The sequence below is a fragment of the Condylura cristata genome, unplaced genomic scaffold (assembly GCF_000260355.1).
Source record: "Condylura cristata isolate star-nosed mole 26May11 unplaced genomic scaffold, ConCri1.0 scaffold00004, whole genome shotgun sequence".
Taxonomy (NCBI): Eukaryota; Metazoa; Chordata; class Mammalia; order Eulipotyphla; family Talpidae; genus Condylura; species Condylura cristata.
Window position 1 is genome coordinate 60,756,714 of NW_004567105.1, and position 20,778 is coordinate 60,777,491.

The following is a 20,778-nucleotide window of genomic DNA, read 5'->3' on the forward strand; positions in this document are numbered from 1 at the left end:
TGAGTTGGGTGAGGATCCTGTTATCCTTGTCAGTAGGCCGGCCGGGGGAGCCCCTCAGGGCCCTGGGAGGCAGGGATAGCAGGAAAGGCCCGGGGAACTTGGGCGGAGACCGGGGCTGGGGGCGTTGATCTCCTTCCGATGGGGCGGCCTCAGCCTCTCATCTCCTGCCAGCCCTTGGGCCCCGAGGCCACGGTAGTGGGGGGGGGGGGGACTGGCAGGTGTGCGGAGGCCGGATCCCGGGCCCCGGGCCCCATCTTCCTTCCCTCTCCCCTCACCGCCCCCCCCCCCACCCGGGCCTCCGCCTCCGACCCCGGCCCTAGCCGCTTTGTCTGGCCGCAGGAGCGGAGCCACCGTAGCAACACAAAGCTGCCTTTGTGCCCCGCGGCCTCCGCAGGACCCGATGACGTCAGACTGACCAACTCGGCGGGGCCCAGCGCGGGCTGAGGCGCCCTCTGGCGGCCACCGGCGGAAGAGCGCGCTCCGAGCCCCACCCACTCGGGGCCCGGCTTTCACCAGCCCTGGCAATAGGTTCAACCCCCCGCTGTCCAGGGTAGAAAAGTCCAGAAGCCTTGTCTGGTGCTCAGACCCACCTCACAGGCACCCCAAGCCCGTCTCACCTCCCGTTCCCTTCTCCAGCAGCGCGTGTGCGCTTCCCATAGGCGCTCGAATGCCTCTGCATTTCGAGTCCCCATCCTAAATGTGGCAGTCGGCTGGGGCCCTGCTGAGGGGCGAGGCTACCCTCCCACGGAGGTGTCCACCCCACTTTCAGATTCGCAGGGAACCTCCGGGCAGACACCTTCCTGAACAAGCCCAAGGGGCCTCTGTTGAAGGGGCAGGGCTCTGGGTAACACCTCAGGTTGGCAGAAGGGTGGGCAGGGACAGCTCCCTCACAGCCTGACCTCCACAACTCAACCCACACCCTCTCAGTCCTGGGCCCTTCTCTCCCATCGGCACTGGGTGCCCCTCCTGCACTCATGTGGAAGACCCGGTGAGATGTGCCCCAGACCCAGGAGGTGCTGGGAAGAGGGGCGAGCCACTCGCATGTAAGACGACTGGGCCCCGTGGGGAAGCCCGGGAGCCGTGTCCTGGGCCTGGGTGAGACCCGTGGAGCCAAGAACCAGGGCCCTGTCACAAGTGAAGCTGCAAGTCAGCCGACACACCTCCTCCGCCCGGGAGAGAAGAAAGCCAAGCAGTTCTTGGTGTTTTTCTTTCTACATTTTATTATTTCAAACCAGGTGAACAATTCCATAAAACATGTGAAAAAAGCAAGGAAGTGTTCAACGCTGAAGGATCCAGGCCTAGGGCGAGGGCATGAGGGGCAGGGCCCCTCAGCAGGCAGCGGCGGTTCCTAGATTAGCGCTAAGGAGCTACATTTAGGTTCATGGAGCCAGGGCCTGGGGCCAATAAGGGCCCTCAGTGACATTGGCAGTTATCTGAACAGCCCTTGGAGCCCAGCTCTGTGGTGGGCAGGGCAGGGGAGCCGCCCACAGAGGGCAGCCAGCGGAGGGAGAGGTGTAAACACGCAGACACACTCAAGGCACGGAATCACTGGAAGGGGGCTGGGTGGGCGCTGGTTAGGATCTGACAGTTTTAAATAGTTTTCTCTAAAAAGTTTCCTAGGTTTGCAGTTTTTTTCTTCTTCTTCTATCTTTTTTCCTTTTTTAAAAAAGCTACGAATGAGCAGGTGGACTGTGGTCTCCAGGAATGGTGGCATCTCATGCTTCTTGTGCTTTTTCCTTTGGGGCCTCCGAGCAGTTGGAGGGTGGGTGGGAGGGAGGCTCCCTGTAAACATTTGGACTTGGGTTGGGTCGGGGGCTGGTGATGGGCAAAACCAGGGGTCCCAGGGGGGCTTCCCTCCAAATACAGGCCCTGGGAGACTCAGGATGTGCACCCCTCCCCATTCACAAACAAGACAAAGGTTGTACCCAGAACAGATGCCTGGGGGGGTACTGAGGCCATCCCCAGCACCTGGGACGAGGGTGGGCTTCAAACAGGAAGGCCCGTGGTAACTCCTTCCCCCCGCCTCTGGAGCTGAGGGAAAAGACAGGGGAGCCGAGAACAGAGAATGGAAAGAGGGGAAAAGCGGCCGGGGTGAGGAAGGGGCACAGGCGGGAACGTGGTCCTCTTGCCCCATCTTCCTCGGGCAGGGGAGAGCAGACGACAGCGGCGGCCCTGGAGGTGGGGACATGGGTTGGGAGGTGGCCAGTGTGCGTCTCCTCTCGCCTCGCTAGACGATGACCCCACCCACAGACACAGTGGCCGGGCAGCCGAGGAGCCGGTGTCCGAGGCTGCGTTACCTGGGGGGGGGGGGCGTGTGCCGCACAGGCAGAGTCCTCCGGTCCGCCCCCAGCCTGGTGGGCTCACCCTATCTAGGACCCTCAGGCCCCCAAAGACAGCAGGGATGAACGCAGAGCTGGCTATAGTGAGCGGTCGGCAGCTGGGCCCTTTCATCACCAGCCTGCCGGTTAGCCCTGCGGCCCGGTGGCCAAGGAAGGGAGCTCTCTCCAGGGCAGTCGGGACACTGAAGGCTGGAAACCTTCCGGTCCTGTCCCCGGGCACGGCCGGGCACTTGTGCTCCCTGGCAGAGCAGAGCCCAGGCAGACCTATGCTGGCCCCTACCCCACACCCCGGCGCCTCCCCCCCCCCCCCCCCCCCCCCCGTTCCCTGGTGTCCTTCTAGGTGCCCAGTTTACTTCCCCTCTGCCCCCAGCCCAGCCCGCCCCTCCTCTGGGCTCAGTGTCCCCATTCCGATGCTCCTCGCCCCCCCCCCCCACTTACCATCCCGTCTGGCCCTGCTGCCCCTCAGAAGAGGCCGCAGTCCTTCAGGTTGTTCTTAATGATGACGTCGGTGACGGCGTCGAACACAAACTGCACGTTCTTGGTGTCTGTGGCACAAGTGAAGTGCGTGTAGATCTCCTTGGTGTCCTTGCGCTTGTTCAGGTCCTCAAACTTGCTCTGGATGTAGCTGGCTGCCTCGTCATACTTGTTGGCCCCTGTGGGAGACAGGTGGCGAGATCTGTGCCGCGCGGTGAGGGGCGGCCCCGGCCACGGGGACAAGCGGCTCGGTACGTGTGCCGGGCGGGCAGAGGGTGACGGCACGCCGCCGCGGGTGCACGGGCACGCGAGTGTGCCACACGGTGAGGAGAGGCCCGCGCGCACGTCAGGGCAGCCTGGGTGTTCAGTGGGCCGCGTGAGTGGAAGCAGCTTGGAAGGGAGGCGCCAGCCCCTGCACACGTGCCCCGAGGTTACCCTTCTGTCCAGCAGGGGGCGCCCGTGGGCCACCTGGTCACCACCGGCTTCTCCCCAGAGGCCCCGTCCCCACACCTGTGTACTCAGGGAAGCAGATGGTCAGGGGGCTGTGTGTGATCTTCTCCTCGAACAGGTCCTTCTTGTTGAGGAAGAGGATGATGGAGGTGTCCGTGAACCACTTGTTGTTGCAGATACTGTCAAACAGCTTCATGCTCTCATGCATGCGGTTCTGGGGCAGGACAGCGGCGTCAGCACCGGCCACCCCCGCCACCTGCCTGCCCCCCCTTCCCCGTGGCCTCCTGGCCTCTCACCATCTCCTCATCCTCAGCTAGCACCAGGTCATAGGCGCTCAAGGCTACGCAGAAGATGATGGCTGTGACGCCCTCAAAGCAGTGGATCCACTTTTTCCGCTCAGACCGCTGCCCGCCCACATCAAACATCCTGTGGAAACAGGGTCACTTAGCTCCAGAGAAAGGGGTTCTGGGACAAGGTCTCAGCTCCACCTCACGGCTGGCTGCTAAGGACAGGGGCCTGCTCGCAGTGCTCGCCTTCCTTAACCCTGGTCGGGGCACGTCTGGACAGGCAGGGTCAGGGCTGGCCGGCAGGGCAGGCCACAGCCGCCCTGTAGCAGGGCCAGCAGAGGCCGTGAGAAACCCCAGTGGGAGAGGGGACCATGGACCGGTCCTTCCCTCTCAACAGTCATCGGAAGGCCTTGGCGTGAGGGTCCCTCCTCAGCCACCCCGAAGACGGCAGGTCCTTCCCCTCCACCCTGCCCCACGCCCGCTCACTTGAAGTGCAGGTCCTTGAAGGTGAAGTGTGTCTCCACGATGCCCGTGGTCTTCACTCGGGTCCGCAGCACATCTTGCTGCGTGGGGATGTAGTCATTCCGTGCGATGCGCTCCAGGTCGTTCAGGTAACTGGGGCCGGAGGGGTGGGCAGGTCAGTGGGGACTAGCATGGGGCCTGCTTACCTGGCCCCTGGGCCTGCTGCTCAAGGCCCTTCTGTCCCCTAATTTCTCAGGCCAAGTTCTTGTCTCTCTCACCGTTGCCTGCTCATTCACTGCTGTCAGATGGAAACCTGAACTAATTCCTCTCCTCCTACCTGTGAACTGGCCTGGGAGCCAAGTCCTAGCACCCAGTTCCGTGCCAAGCCCTCCTCCCACAGGACCCAGGGTGGTGGAGCTGCAGCACAGGGAGGTGGGAGGGGGCAAATGAGCCTCCAGAGAGGGAACCAGGTCACTAATCGTGCAATTACGGCGCCTGGCAGCGTGGCGAGCTGTCCTTGACACGGGGCCGGACAGGCTGGGGCCCGCCAGGCCCAGTGGGTTCTTTGCCTAGCACCCAATGAAAGTGGGGCTCCTCGGGGAGAAGGCACACCATGGGACAGGGTTCCCAGGGGCTCCTCATTACCAGCTCCCTTAATTAGTATCAGCGCCACCCCGACCAGACCGGGCCAGCTCTGCCTGTCTCAGTTACCCTGCTCTGCTTCCCGGCGGGCTGGGCACCGGCCTCGGAGTGGCTATGTGGGGCCGACGGCTCTTAGGGAGGGTTACGTGGCCACTCTTTGGCTCCCACCAGCAGTTGGGCCAGAGGGAAATGACCTCAGAGACACAGGGACAGAACAGAAAAACAGGAAGGGCCATGGGGGACCATGACGCATGTGCTGTGACCTGCATACTGTGCCCGCCTCCTACTGAGAACCTCCAGCCTGGAGGCCCCTTAGAGGGTCCTGGAGGGCTCCGCTGCAGCTCTCTCTCCTCGCCAACAGGTTTGCCCATGGGCCGCTGTCCCTCGGTAGTCTAGGACCGCTACACAGAGGGCGGGGGCGTCCTTGTCTGCTGGGGGAGCAACACAACCCCCCTCCCTCCCGCAATGATCCTGCCTGGGAGAGCAGGGCCATGTTCACTGCCGAGTCCCGGCACCCACACCAGTGTCGGGCACACAGGGAGGGCGTCTGGGGATGAAGGACAGGACGGTGGAGGGGTGGAAGTGAGTCAAAGGCAGTTTTATCCTGCCCCTGGGTATTCTGGGCACCCAGAAAGCACTGGCTGACAGGTCCTGCAAACTCTGCTCATGACCTCTGTGACCTCCAGGAAGGCGGTGCTGAGGCCCGGAGGCCCTCACAGTGTTTGGGTAGAGCATACCCTGTGGGTAAGGCCCAGTGGATGTCTCTGGAACCCCTGTGACTCCCCAGCTGAGACCTGCACTCAGTCTGGGGCCACTGAGGATCACAGCTGAGGTCTGGGGCTTCAAACAAGACACGGATCGGTCACCTGCCAGGCAGCTCCCTGACCTCTCCCTCTCCAGCCAGCACCAACATCCTGTGGCCTCAGCACAGCCAGCATTCTGCTACCCTGAGATTGTCTAACTGCTGTGCTGTGCCCGGAGCCCCCTTTCCCCTCCATCACTCCCGGCCATGACCCTGACACCCTGGTGTGACTGTTTGGGGACCTGTCTGTTCTGCTCATCACTGGCTGGAGCCTTGCATGGGGTCTGGCACAGAGCAGCTGGCAACAAATGTCCCCTAGAACAACTGCATTGATGGACAGAGCAGACTCAGTTGGCCTGGAGATGCTGCTGCCTGTCTTTCCCCAGGGTTCTCAACACCATGCTCACTGCCCCAAACCAAAAATTGCCAAGGCCTTGGTGAACAGTCATCATTTCCACAAATGAGCAGTATCTTTGTACAGGCTCCAAGGAGCCTGACCTGTCGCCCAGACTTCCCTGCAGCCCCTGCCCTGTCAAGGGGTACTCACTAGGCTGCGGAGTCATTGAGCTGGTACTCCCGAGAGCGGCCGAAACAGGTCTGCACACCATGGTCAGCCCAGAGCCTCCGGATGACGCCAGACAGGTCCTCAGGGAGCACACCCTGCTCCTCGGCTGTGCACGACAGCGCAAACAGCTGTCTGGCATCGTCCTGGGCACAGCAGTGGGGGGTCAGCTAGTCACAGGAGTGTACCCCACCCTACCCCACCTGTCAGAAGCAGGCAGGCCTCCAGAATGGGGCCCAAGCTGGGCTATTTATAGGTTCCCCAGGACAAGACGAGGGAGGACGGGGAGGAGACCACATACCGCACGGGAGGAGTCGGCAAAGTCAATCTGCAGGTTGCCCATGGCTTTGACAATGGCCATGATGGACTGGATGGTGTTGCTGTAGACCACGGCCCGGTACTGCCGGCACTCCTCCTCCGAGTAGCCGTCCTCATGGATGATCCTGGCAGTCAGGCATCGGGGGTTAGGGCTCACGGAGCACTAGGCCTCACAGGCCCCCCTGGTCCTGCTGTGCAGCCTACTTCAGGGAGGAAATGCCCCGACCCCTGGTACCTAAGGACAGGTGACTGTCTTGAGAAGGTTCTGGGTGAGAAGAGGTGGGCAGAGTAGAGGCCCAGAAGAAGAGGAGGGGGAAGCAAGGCTTGAGCTACCTGCCACACACAGCACTTACTTCATCTGCTTGACAATCGTGCTCTTGCCCGACTCCCCAGCACCTGGAACAGAGGGTGCAGGTGGTCATGAGGAGGCCAGTGGGCTACACAGGCCCAGTGACGACCAGATGGAGGCAGCAGGGCTACCTGAGATAGAGCTGGCAGGGCCAGTGTGGCCAAGGCACCTGTCCCATGGTGCTCTCCCCAGGCCCTGGCGTAGCACAAGCTCTACTGCCCACCCTGGCTGCTACTGCCCTGGCCAGTGACCTGAGGTCAGTCCTGGAGGTACCCAGCCTTCTCGCACGTGCAGGCTCACCCCTCTGTAGCTGATGCTCAGCAACATGGCCCGGGCAAAGCTCCTCTTTCCCCAACACCAAGTTAGAGCTCCCCAGGGGCCTGCTGACCTGGGGCAGAGTCCTATACCCAGCGCTCTGGGCCCGTGTTGGTGCTGAGCAGGCGGAGACCGAGGCACACCCTGCACTGATTCTGGACACTTCCCTGGCTGGCAGGACCTGCCCTACACAGCTCCCTGGCCAGGGCATCACTGGCACTTTCTTGTGATTGTCAGGCCACCCCATGAACAGGCTCTGTTTCTGCTCCTACTTTATGTTGTGCACACTGAACTAAAAAGCGAAGTCCTGGGCCTCCCTGGTGGTGCAAGGGGCTAAAGCACAGCACTGTGAAGCTCTCCGCAGGCGCGGCAGCACGAGCTCCATCCCCTGTCCAGGGAGCTGATCCACACGGAGTGGCAGGCCTCTCCTGTCTCGCCTGCTGCCCCCTCAGCAGTGTGTTTCAGTGGATCTGCCTCTGTCTGGTGAATCCTCTCACCCTCTGTACCTCTGGCCTGTACCCCAGTTTAGTATGCATAAATAAGTAAATCTTAAAAGAAAAAAAAAGTCCAGGCCCGAGATCACACAGCCAGGATTTCCAGGGGTGGGGGGACACGTGGGAAGGACCATGATGCCTGGTCTGCTCAACGCTCCTCAAAAGGTGGTTCAGACACTGGGGAATGATATTCTAGGAGTGTTTTTCTTTTTAAAGATATATTTATTTGGGGCCCTCCCTGGTGGCACAGCAGGATAGGACACAGCACTGCAAGCTAGCCATAGCCACTTCAGTGCGACTTTGATCCCCAGCCCCAGAGGTGATTCACATGGTGTGGCAGACCTCTCCTGACCCGCCCGCTGCTCCCCTCAGCAGTGTACTTTGTCAAACTGCCTGTTCTGCTCCCCACTCTGTCTCTGTGGAATCCTCTCACCAGCCCTGCACTTCTGGCAAGCTTGTACCCCAGTTTTGTATGCATAAATAAATAAATCTTTTAAAATATATGTATTTATGCATACATGAACTGGGGTACAGGCCAGGGGTGTGGGAGGTGAGAGGCTTCACCAGAGACAGAGTGGGGAGCAGAACAGACAGATCTACTGAAATACACTGCTGAGGGGAGCAGCGGGTGAGACAGGAGAGGTCTGTCGTGCCGTGTGGAACTTGTGCTGCAGTGACGACAGATAGCTTCACAGTGCTGTGCTTTAACCCCTTGCACCACCAGGGAGGGCCCCTCTCTTGAGGGTGTTTTTAAAAAGCAGAGTCCCAGGTCCCAGCCCAGGTCTAAATGGTGCAGCCTAGGAACCTGCATTCCCCAGGGATTCTGCACAGGGACCTGTGATGACTCGTATCACTCATCGCCCTAGTGAGGGTAGAGGGGTGGGGAGCAGGGTCTCACTCCTTTCCTTCCCTGCGCTCCAGTGCGAACACAGCTCAGCTGGGCCTGGCTTCCCCTCCCACCCTTTGCCCAGACTGCTCCCTCTTCTCCTGCCCCATCACACCGCACCTGCACAGCGCTGCCTCTCGCCTCACTCCTGTGGGCACACCCATCCCATCATGCGTCCCGCTCATGTGCCCCACAAACCCCCCCACCCTCCTCACGGCAGCAAGCCCACTGAGCAGCTCAGCAGGGTGACAGCGGTGTCTGTGGAGAGGCCACACTTGGGGATTCTGGTCCCCACATCCCTCAGGTTTGGTCAAGACAACCTCAGAGGATGATGGGCTGACACACTAGCAAGAGCAGCAGAAATAACATCAGCAGTGACGGCCAAGCCCCGGCCCTGCCCACAGCGTGCCAGGAGCTGCCCTGTGCCTAGCACGTCCTCTAAGTCAGTGGCAGAGCAACCCTGAGAGGGAGGCTCGTCTCACCGCATCTGACCAATGAAGAGGCCGAGAGGCTCTGCCACTTGGTGCAGTCCCCTCCGTGGCTGGCCCAGCTTGCGGGGTGCCTCTTGGAGCTGTCCCCAGGGCCCTGTCCTGCAGCTGGAAGTTACCCACAGGCCCCAGCTAGCGTGTCACCCAGGTCACTGCCCGCCTTCCTCGGCCAACGCTCGCCCTAGTCTCTGCGACACTCCCAAGTGGCATCGGGTCTGCTGAAGAGCCAGGCACTTGTATCCACTCAGTGCTTACCTCAGCACCAGACCCCTATTTTCCAGGAGGAACTGAGGCCAAGCTGTGAACCTCACTCAGCACAGGCTGTGCCTACACTCCAGAAGCCTTCCCGAGAAGGGAATTCACTCTCCTCACAAATGCCGCCAGCTGCCTGGAGCTGCTGGGCTTCTGACGGCCTCAGGCCGGGTGCCCGGTGCAGACTCTGGGCAGGTGAGCAGGGGGTGGGGCCAGCCACCTCAGTGCCCCCTGGGTGTGTACTGTCAGCAAACAGACCCCTCCCCTGCACTGGGTTGCAGACGGTAGGGAGCAGCCAGGCCCTCTAAGCAGGGGGCTGCGAAGGTCTGAGAAGAATGCCTAGTCAACCTTGGGGGCCCAAAATACCTGTCTGGGAGCGTGGCCCCAGAAAGACCAGCCGCAGGCCAGGGTAACTGCCTGGCGGTCCTTCACACATTACTGCCCTTGAAGAGCAGGAGGGAGGCAGCACACTCTGGAGCAGAGGCATCTCGGCCACAGCTGGCAAGCCAGCCGGAGCGGAACGGAAGCCAGGGGTGCAAGGGGCTCAGTCAGATCAATCATGCCGCCCTCTGCCAGGCGAGCCGAGACTCGGAAAGGGCAGCTGTCCAGGGCACACAGGGGACCTGCGGTTTAGGCTGAGGGTTGTGTGTATCTGAGGGGCCAGCTCCCCAGGCTGGTCTGCTGACCCCTCCTGGCGGGGCGTGGGCCCCTGGGTGGCCCTGCCCGGCAGTGGGGATGGCGGCACCAATGCACTTTGCATCTGATTTCCCTGGCAGCAGATCTGGCAGACCCCAAGGCAGGCCACACCTGGGCACATCGGGCAGCAGCCAGGGTACCTGCCCTCAGTCCCCACCAACTGGGGCCCACTTCCCTGTCCCCTTGCAGTCTCTCCCACTGTAAGAGTCACGAGGACCTTCTGTGTCCCCAGCAGGAGTCACCGGAGAAAGATTCCCACCAGGCAGGTAGATAAGTCAAGATCAGAGAACCCCCATTCCCGGACTTTGCCCTAGCAGTTATGACTCAGGTGGGAAGAAGTGTGTGGCAAGGGGAGGGTGTGGTGCTGACAGCCACACAGGAAGCAGGGAGCGCACGGGACAGAACGGGGACTCGGCCCTGGATGGAATGGGTGGGGCGAGGCCCGGGACCTCGGCGGCCCACAAGCCAGGGACGCTGGGACTGAGGGTCACCTGTCCCACTCTTCACCCCTTCTTCAGCAGGGCCTGACGACTCTGCTGGCAGACAGGGTGTACTTGGCTCGGAGTTTGTCTGCTGAGCCTGGGCACCCAGTTTCCCTCACTCCGTCCTCGGAGCAGGGGCTTCACTAGCTGTCTCCAGATTGCTGCACAGAAAGATGCCGTGCAGGGGCACCAGGTCAACAGAAGGTGGCAGGCGTCGCTTGCCCGTAGAGGGCCCCACCGAGTACTCCGCCTCCCGCTGAGCGAGATAGAAGGGGCCCCGCCGAGCACCCTGGGGTGGTCTCAGCGCCCCCACTGGGCCACACGTCTTCCCACGGAGGAAGAAACCTCTGCAGCCCGGTCCGCGGCACAGCTGCTGGGCCCACAGCAGGCGGCAGCAACTGCCGTGCTGGGTGGCAGTGGCTGCTCTGCCGCAGAACACCTGCTGCCACTCTGGGGGCGCTGGGCCCAGGGGAGAAGGAACAGGTAGAGGATGGGAAGCAGAACCACCCCACCTGCCTGCACAGGGCCTCTGCAGCAAAGAGGGGGCCCTGCCCAGATGCTCGATGCACGCCCCAGCCCCGGCATCCAGCTCACTGCTCAGTCTGCCTTACCCCTCTACCTCCTGGAGAGGGCTCTGCCTCAGTTTCCCCTCTGCAACAGCGGCGAAGCCTCAAGTGGCCACACAACCTATCTCTGGCTTTCAGATGCTCTTCTGGACCCTCCACAGTCCTGGCACCAGCCCCGGTCCTTCCCGGGATCTCTAAGCCCCTGCCCGTCCTTCCTCTGGCACCTCACCTGTGAAACAGGACACCACCGCTATCTCCTCCTTGGAAAGGACTGAGGATTAGATGCAAAGCTCTTCTCACAGTGCCTGGCACCCGGAGAGTGTTCAGATAAAAGTATTACCATGATTTCCTGCCCTTTGTAAGAATACAGATTTGTCCAAGCCTCTCATTTCTCACAGCGTGTGGTGACCACACTACACAGGTCATTGAAACCGTGACCTGTGGAGTGGCCGGCTGAGGCCCTCTCACTCGGCACAGTCTGAGGGTTTCCCACAAAGTGCAGCGGAGGGCAATGACCAGTGGCCAACAGGCTGACTCAGCAGCGGTGGTTCCCTGCTGAGACTTGTGAAACCTGGAGCAGGAGTCAGAGTCACTCACTCCTTTCCTGGCTTTTGCTCTGAGTTTGTCTCGTCACTTCCCTTCCACACGACCGACACTCCTGCCTAGCCTGGCCGGGGCTGCCTTCCGGCCCGGGAACCACAGCAGACTCTGCTCACTGAGTCCCAGCTCTCAGATGGCTGGACAAAGGCCCCCTGCGGAGGCTCCTGTGCTGGTGGGCCCCTGGAACACGTGGGAGGGCAGCGGGCTGACGTGGCAGGCCAAGGACAGAGCTTCTCAAAAGCAGCCGTGGTTGGGACCACAGGGCAGACTCAGGCAGCGGCCCAGCTCTAACCCACAGCACCAGGCCCGCCCCACTGCCACGAACCCCTGGCCTATCCCTGTGGGGACAGGGGGAGTGGTGGGGTAGTGAGCCCAGGGGACGCCCACCCCAAAGGTAGCCACTCTGATGCCAGGAAGGCGCCACGTCTCTAGCCAAGCTGTGGCTGGGGAGGGGGAGGGGTGGTCGGCCTCTGGGCCCCAGGCCCTGTCACCACCAGGGGGAGCCCAGCAGCCAAAGACACTGTGAGAAGGTGGGGGGCTGGGCCACTCCCAGCATTTGTTTCTGAAAAGCAGCCTCAGCAAGGGGCAGCTGGGGGAGGGGCCTGGACCCTCCCCAGCCCCTCCTAAGCCTGGGAAGCAGAGACACACTGCACACAGGGGAACAATGGGAACAAGAGGAAGGGGTGAGAGCCCCCGCCAGACAAAGGCCCTTCGAGCCCCACCCCTGGTGTCTCTTCCTTCCTCCAGGTGCGCTCTTTGCCCCCTGGCCCCTCCAAGGAGACTCAGCATGGGTCTGGCACCATAGGGGCAGGGACATGTGGCCTGGGATGGGTCCTGCAACACCCCCACTCCGCTGCAGCCTTTTATTTCCCCAGGGGCCCCAACAAACCCAGAAACCCCCTCCCTCCAGTCTCTGCCACTTGGGCAGCTTCCAGGGGTTCATAGTGCCCATCAGGGAAGCATTAACCACCAGGGTCTGGCCAAGTCAGAGTTCTGAACAAACAGACCTGGGTCGCAAAGACACCCAGAGGGCTTTCAGCAGCTCTGGCTCCTCCATGGGGCCCTGCGGGGTGCCTGAGGGAAGGGGAGGCCCCAGGTCTGCTCCTTGCTGGTCCCTAGGCACCGGTCTCACCCTCTCTAGGAGCCTGGCGCTGGCGGCACAGGCGCCAGGCCACTTGGCACACTCCTCTTCCTGGACGATTCTCCAGCTAGGGAATCCTTTGTTGTTTTCAAAGAATCGGAGTAACTCCCACCTTTCTTCTGACATACTGTGGTTAGCCCTGTGTGAGATGGCCTCGGTTTCCCCATCAGGAAGTGTACCCCTTAAAGAAGTGTTTCAGTCCTGTCCTGAGCAGCCAGGTCCTCACCATTTACCCCAAACTGTTCCCAGGTCCTGCCCAATTGTCTCTGTGCCTGCAAGCCATGTGAGCATGCCAGGAGTCACCCACAGAGCCCAATGGGCAGAGAAGGCAGACTGCAGTCACGTAGCCAGGAAGGTGCGGGAGAGGCCTGCTGGGACCTGAGGTCTTGAGTGATGGTGAGGGTGAACAGTCTCTGCTTTGTGACCCTGAGCCCAGGGAGGCCTTAATCCTTCTGCTTTAGTTCTTCTAAGGCTCTCTCAGGCTCTTCAGTCACCTTCTGGCCTGACAACACAGGGCAGGACCCTGGGGGTTTCCAGGGGGTGAGCAAGGCCACAAAACTCGGACTCAGGCCAAGGGGTGTGCGGAGCCGCCCTTCCACGATCGCGCTGCCCACATCAGACGTACTCAGGCCACACAGTACACAGGGAGCCCACAGCGGCCCCTGTGGGAACACTTCCCTTCTCATCTGGACAACTTCCAGGCTTCAGACTAGGCTCCAGAGCCCCCAGCCTGCACTGGACAGCTTTAGGCCAGTTTCAGCTATAAGCAAGGGGTTGTGGGAGGAACAAGAAAAGTATAAGTCAGGAGAAGAGTGAAATGCTGAGTTGCCCAACTATGGCACGAATATAACTGGCAGGGGACATGGGCTGGAGGGGCGGTGGGACACATGAACTGGGGCAATGAGGTCACCCCACTGCCACACACATTTCTAGCTAGGGTGGCGGGAAGACACAGGGGGCCACGCTCTGCAGCAGACAGGCCCCATTCAGTCTCTGAAGATGCAGTCATGTGTGTGCACATAGCCTCTTTTTATATTCTTGACTGACCCGTTGCTGCCTGGTGGGTGCAGACCCCAAGAAGCCACAGTACTTGGGGGCTGGGACTCAGAGTCAGTGGGTCATATCTCCTTTTACTGGGTAAGCCATAATAGCCATCAACGTTTCTGAGCCTCACTTTCTCCATCAGTATAATGGGTGTCAGTCTGAGACTCACAGAGACAAATGAGACAAGATCCTGAGACGTCTAGCCCCACACAACTGTCACAACTCCCTTGGGGCAGGTGTTGTTATCACTAGAGGGGAAACAGAGGCCCAGTGAAGGCTCTCAGGTTCATGGGCAATAGCGGGGAAGAATTCTCAGGCTGGACCAAGGCCCCTTTGATCACTCCCATGCAGGGGAAACCCAGAGTGAGCTAATCCTGGGGCTGCTGCTCCATTTCCGGGCATTCATCTCGGCCCGCAGCCAGCCTTCCGCTTAGGAGGGCAATGGCTGCCCCGGAACAGGGGAGCAGCCCTCTGCCTTCCTGCAAACCCTCCCACCGCGAGTCTCCCAGCCACCGCTTCCTGTGGCGAAGGAGCGGCCTGGAATCCTTGGAGGCACCACCTCTCTGGGACCTGGGCTCCGTGGTTGCTGGCGCAGGGCATGGATGGGGCAGCTGCCTGCTCAGATGTGTATACTGAGCAGCAGGTGAGACTCGCCTCGTCACCTGCTGTTGACAGGCATCCTATTCCCCACCCTAAAGCAGCTAGAGGGAGTGGTGCTCTGGCCTCTTCCTCTTTTGGGCTCCTCCTCCTCCAGCTGCTTCCTCCTCTGCCTCTGGTGTGGACAAACCACTTCTCCGGAGAGGCCCTGCCCTGCCTCAGAGCCCCGCCTGCTGCGGAGGGGCAGCCATGGACACCCCCTGTGTAGCATCCTGGGCATCCAGGAATCCTCTAAGCTGTGAGTATACCTGGACAGGTCTTATCCAGTCCCTCCTGGCTTTGGCTCAGACTGGCAGGGCTGCCAGTGAGACTTGCTATGGAGCCGCAGAAGGGCACGAGAGAGGCCAACACTGGAGAATGGGCCCATCAGCCCCACAGCTGGTTACTCCAGGGAGATCACTCCTCCTGAACCACCAGGTGACCACAGACCCAAGAAGCAAGAAGGGGTGAGGGTGGGGCTGGGGTTTAGTAAGAACAACAATTCTAGGCTCCAGGGGCTGGGCGGGGCTGGGCGAGGGATCCTGCCCGGTACCTGAGGCTGCCTGAAAGCATCAGGTACCAGGGCTACCACCGAAGGGCCTAGTCCTCTGCCTTCCCTAAGACACCTTGCAAGGCATTCTGCAGCAGCGCCTACCAGCGGTGGCCTGGCCATTACCTGCAACTCCTTCCGTCTCATTGAACACCTAGGTTGGGACTCCTACCCACATGCTGTGAAAATGAGACAGATGTTGGCCTGGGTGTGGCCTCCCTCGTGGGGGAGACAGCACACTCGTGCTGGATCACTGTCTCATCTGCTGGGGGTGTGGTGAGACAAGGCCCTGGTGCCTCCGTTGTTAGGCGCTTGTATGGACAAAGTCCCCTCATCCTGTTCTGTCACAAGAATGGGTGACTTTCAAAGAGACAACAGTCTGAGAAAGACATAGCCAAGGGCTGAAATCAAGGGCAGGAGGTACAGGACCAGCATGTCAACCTGTGGCCCACACGGCTCCAAGCGCCGGCCCCTGCGGCACAGATGGCCCAGTGACCTCGCTGGGCCTCATGCCAGCCACTTGCAGGCCTCCACACCAGTCATGCTTCCCAGTGATCCTGCAGCGCACTGGGCCACTGCCTGACAGGCTTCGGCTCAAAGGGGTCCCTGACGGTGCCCAGCCCTGCTCTAGCAGCCCAGGCTCTAACACTAACACAGTGGGTGGCCTGAGCTGACTTGGGGCCTGGCATGGAAGCCTGTGCTCCCCAGCTGGTATGACTTCCATCTCCAGTCACAGCAGCAGTTCACTCCCTCTGCCCTTGCTCGGCCCTCGGCTAGGGCTCTCCACCCCCACCCCTCCTGGGGTGCTCCTAGCTGAGCCCACTTCCTCTGCAAAGCTGCTCTGATTCACCTGTCTCCCAGCCCGGGGTATCCAGGCCCAGTCTCACTCCAACCCTAGAGGTATGAATTTCTCAACTTGTCTGCATCAGCACTGGGGTCACGGGCAGGGGCTGAGCCCACTGGGCAGGACTGCAGGCAGAGGGGGGTCAGAAGTGGCTTAGACCCCAGGTCACTCACTAGCGTGGGAGCTCCAGTGCAGGCGGCTCTAGCTCTCCAAGACAAAGCCTCTCCCAGCCAGGGGGAGGGGTGGGAAGAAGAGACTGGGAGGCCCAGCTGCCCCGCCCCCCATTCAAGTGTTAATGAGCTCCAGCCGGAGGGTGGAGGGAGAAGGCTGTGGAGAGAATGGGGAGTCTGGAGTAGGGCCTAAAGCACCAGCCCACCATGTGCCCAGGGCCTTGCCACACTCCCAACCCTAGACCCCCGGGAAGGCTTGGGCTAAGGTCCTCAGGACAGTCTGTCGCTCCAGCTGGCACCTTGGTCTCCCCACCTGCTCTGAGCAGCTGTCTGCGGGCAAGGAGGGGATTCCCCAGGGAATCCATACTGGGGTCAGGCGGCTTCTAGGCTGGGGAGATCCCTTTCTACCCCCTCTCAGCTCTGCAGGAGTCAGCAGTGGGCAGCTCACCTGCTCTGGGCTTTGTTGCACACAGCCACACCACCTGTGGCTTCGAGCTGGCACCGGTCCCCAGCCAGGACCTCACCCAGCCAGGACCTCACCTGTCACTGACCGGGTTTCTCAGCCAGTACAATTGGTGGAGCAGGTCTGAAAAAGGTGAGCCCTCCCACCCCAGGAAACGCCCCCCGCAGGCTTGGGAACCCAGGCCAGAGCTCCCCCCATGAGTGCAGTTACTGACTTGGTCCATCTGTCGCCAAGGTCTGGCCCTGGCAAATAGTGCCTTATTTTTGAAGACCACTCACCCCTTCTCCAGGAACCATCCACCCTCAAATTCACAGGCACCCCTAGGCTACCCACTACTCTGCTGGCCAGGATCGCCAGTTAGTCCTTCCTTAGGATGAGCTGACAAAGCGCAACTCAAGCAGCAGTCGGGATTACGGATGCCTGCCTATGGATGTGATGCGCACCATCACTCTGTGCGGACCCAGTAACAGGCAACTAGAATAGGCCAGGCCCTCTGCGAGAGGCACAGGACAAAACCCACAGAACTCCCTTTCCTTTTGGCACACCCTGCTGAGCCCGTGTGTGCTGCCCCAGTCCTGGCCGAGCCAGACGCTCCGGCAGCTCTGTTCTGCTCTGCTCTGGGCCCCTGGCTGTGGGGCACCCCCAGCCAGAGAGCTCAGCCACCTCCATTGCAGCAGCAGGCCTGGAGCAGTCCCATGCAGCCAGATCTGGGTCTCCCTGGTGGCACAAAAGGTTAAACTGCAGCACTGTGAAGCCAACCACAGCCACTGCAGCTCTTTCATCCCTGGCCAGGGAGCTGACCCACATGGGGGGCAGACCTCTCCTGCCTCCCCTCAGCAGTGTATTTCAGTCAATCCACCTGTTCTGCTTCCCATTGTATCTCGTGGGTCCTGTCACCCCCCCCCCACCCCTCTGGCTTGTACCCCAGTTCTTGTATGCATAAATAAATCAATCTCTGATCTGAGATTAGAATGTAATGCCCCTCTCTCTCATGTGAACAGTTAGAGCTCTACAGTGTGCTGTACCCTGGGACAGGCTGCTGACTGCTCAGCAACAGTTTCTCACGGAAGAGGGGCGGGCAAGGGTTGTCTGAGGTGCCAGCACAGGCTGTGGTGAGAGCAGAAAGCAGCAGCCTACACTACTCCCAGTCTCCCACACTGGCCCTACTGAGTCCTTGCCACCTGCCCACAATATACCAGGCTTTGGTTCATTGGCCACCATCTTACTCTTCCATCTACCCATCCCGAGATCAGGTTCAGAGGATTCTCCTTTCACTCAACAGACAGAAGCACCCAACAGGTGCCAGGCTCCCTGCGCCAATGCTGGCCAGAAAACTCAGAAGCAAACCAGACACAGACCTGCCCTGTCGTCTCCCAGGAAGGCAGCTGTGACCCAGGCAAATACCAGCTCTGATGGAGGAAGCAACAGCACGGGGAGCCAGAGGAGGTGCTCACCTGCCTCAGAAAGGGGGTTGTGAAGGAAAAACCCTGGTAGTAATCCCTGAGCAGTCTCGAACATTCAAGTGGGAGTGAAGCGAGTCAGCTGGAAACGGGAAAAGCACGCCCAGCAAAGGGAACAGCGGCTGCCAAGTCCCGAGGGAGAGAGAGAGCTGCTGTAAGTACCGTCTAAAACCCGCCTCTGAAACCTCCACGGAGCCAGAAGGGGCACCTGGGTCCCTTCTCTGAGGCTGCTCCCATAAGCCCATCCCAACCTGGAGACAGTCCACACACTCTGGCTTCGCCGAAGTGCCCAGCCCAAGTTCCCAGCTTCCACCTGGTGATACAACTGGCCATTCAAATTGAATTGCTTGGGGGTGGGGTAAGGGTATCCCCAGAGCTGGTCTGCTATCAGTTCCTCTTCTCCCCCCATCAAACTACCAGGAAAAACCCTCTCAGCAGTGTGTGCTACATCTGCCTCTGCCAAGGTGACAGCGGCTGCACCACCCCTGGCAGGGTTGGTTACCCAGGACCGGAGGGAAGGAGCCAGGATGCGGGCGGGGCAGCAGGCAGCAGGCGTGGTTCTGCTGGGAGGGAAGGCTGGCAATTGCCCAGACCGAGTCCCGTTGCCTGGACAGAGTCCTTCCCGCTACATGAGACGGGCACTCAGCACTGCCTAAGCCAGGCTCCTGTCACTTCTTTCTACCTGGATGGGGAAGGACAGCCAGCCAGGATCCCTCCCTGGTGGCCACGCAGACTGGGCACTTAATTTTCAGGATGAGAGCTTGGTCTCCAGATATGCCCTCTGCAGGTGCCTGGCCCCAATCCACACCCCCAGCAAGAAGTTCCTCTAGGCCCCTGGTCTCATCGTGGACTTGGGCTCCCCTCTGACACAAGCAACCTGATTCACAAGGGTGCGGAGCAAAGGCCAGATGGCCAGGATGCTAAGATGGACCCCGGGACTAGAAAAGGCTGGGCCAGCCCCTATTCCTTATTGCTGGCAGCCCAGTGCAGGAGGGACTGTGGGCCCAAAAACTGAGTTGCACTCAGGGAAGAAGACTTGTGAGATGAGGTCAAGACACAGGCCAGGAGCCCTGTGTGGCTCAGTGCTGTGGCTCAGTGCCATGGCTCAGTCCACATCGCCACTGCCACCACAGTAACGTGACAGGTCTGAGAAGGGGCTGCTTAGACCCCTCTGCTTTGGCACCGGAAGGTGGCAGTATCCGAAGCACCCTCCCCAGGCCCAGCGGGCAGCTGCGGTGGGCATTCTGGGCGTCAACGCCCACTCGCTGCCGCTGCCGCACTCCCGGCGGAGACAGGAAGAGGCAAGCGCCCAACGCAAAACAGCCCTGGAGGCTGGGCCGCCGCCCCTTCCCGCCCCTTCTCTTCCTCCCGCAGCGGCAAAGCGGATGCCATTTTGAAACCTCCGGGCACAGCCCCCGAGGCCAGGCCCCCGGAGGCAGTCAACAGATGGGCCCGGGGTGGAAGACACACTGTCCCTCAGCCAATCGCCCAGCAGGAAAAGTCCTGTTTTTTCACAGCTTGTGGACCCCAGGGCAGCTCCTGAGCTGAGGGGCCACACCCCCCCAAAACACTACCTTCTAACGCTGCAGGGAGGGCGTCCCTCTCCCAGAACTCTGAGCCGACCCCAATCTGGCCGACCCTGGGCACCACACCTGTTCTCAAGTGGGAGGCAGTGGGGTCACACATTCTTTACAAGAGTCCACCTCAGCCACCCACCCCCAGCTGCCCCCCAACTCCTCATCCAGCTGGTCCATCACTTCCCCCTCACAAGACCTCGAGATCTGTCCCCCCTGCCCGAGGCCATGACCCAGGCCTTTCAGTACAGAAGGGGTACAGGGAACAGATTTCCTCAGCCCTCCTGCCGGGCAGCAATATGTCGGCTGTCTCACCACTTCCACTTCCCTCCACTCCTCAAACAGCCACCATCTTCCCTGGCCTTGAGGGCGCTGCAACCCCAACTCCTCCACACTCCCTCCTACTCCCCAGATGTCCCTCACACTGGCCCAGACCAGGCTAAGGAAATGGGAACGGTACAGCCAGCAGAGCCGCCCTGGGAAGCTAGAAACCAGTGGAAGTGTGACCGGTGGGGCCACGGTGCAACTTGGGGTCTGCCTGACCCTGTTGGGGCCCCTTCTAGGTCCAGCCCACCTGGGGCAGGAGGAGGACTCTGGGGAAGATTCGAGTGTGGGAGGGGACTGACAGCAGGGGAAGCAGAGGGTTAGTGGCGTGATGCCTGCAAAGGGCCTGCTGGGCCAAAAGCTAGGGACAGTCTCTAAAGGTCTGGGATTCTGGACTGGAGAGCAGGCTTATGGGTAGTCATGGTTTCCCACAAGAGGTGCCTTGGGTCAGGGCACACCGCTGGAGCAGGTAAGATCCTGAGGAAGAATAGCAAGGAAGAGGGAGTGCGTGCGTGAAGGCCAGGCCAAGACCCTGGAGATATTCGTGCCCAATAGGAACAGAGAATGCAGGTATAGAGGTAACAGGTGGTGCTTGAGGGTGTACTGGGGTGTGTGTGGGGTAAGTGGGGTCCTGGGGGGTTGTGGCAAAGTCTAGGAAAGGATGGAACAAGGCAGGGACTCAGCAGGTCCACAAGATTGGTCAGCAAGGGTGGATGGTCAAGCAGGGCTTGGACACTTGGTGTTAGCACACTGGTGGCTGGGGCTGAGGGTCTGGGATGCGCTGCGGGTCTGCGCTGGAGTCTGGGCTAAGGAGCGGAGGTGTAGGCCAACCTAGAGTTTTCAGCCATAATTTGGGTGTCCTGGCCAGGCCAGATGTGGGGTCCAAGCCGAGTCCGGGAATTCGAAACCCTTACTGGAGGTCCAAGTCCTTGTCTAGGGATTTGGGCGGTGTGTGCGGGCGGGGGGGTCTCAGAGTAGGGTTTGGCCTCACCCAACAGCAGCAACTTCACCTCCCGCGCCGCCTTCTCCCCGTCTTCCCGCAGGTTCTTGTCTATCATCTTGGAGCGCTCAGCCGCCGCCTTGTCCTCGGCGCTCACGGTGCAGCCCA

General features: G+C 60.7%; 1 protein-coding gene across 1 annotated transcript; it reads right to left on the reverse strand.

Annotated features, from left to right (window-relative positions):
* Window positions 1–1,648: 1,648 nt before the first annotated feature.
* Window positions 1,649–20,772, reverse strand: GNAI2 (guanine nucleotide binding protein (G protein), alpha inhibiting activity polypeptide 2). Its single transcript, XM_004676133.2, has 9 exons — window positions 20,662–20,772; window positions 6,690–6,732; window positions 6,320–6,461; window positions 6,004–6,164; window positions 4,037–4,165; window positions 3,560–3,689; window positions 3,324–3,477; window positions 2,778–2,992; window positions 1,649–2,172 (listed from the first exon to the last, which is right to left on the reverse strand). Exons 1-8 carry the CDS (start codon window positions 20,726–20,728, stop codon window positions 2,802–2,804), a joined length of 1,017 nt encoding a protein of 338 aa, XP_004676190.1. The 5' UTR covers window positions 20,729–20,772; the 3' UTR covers window positions 1,649–2,172; window positions 2,778–2,801.
* Between the last annotated feature and the right edge of the window lie 6 nt (window positions 20,773–20,778).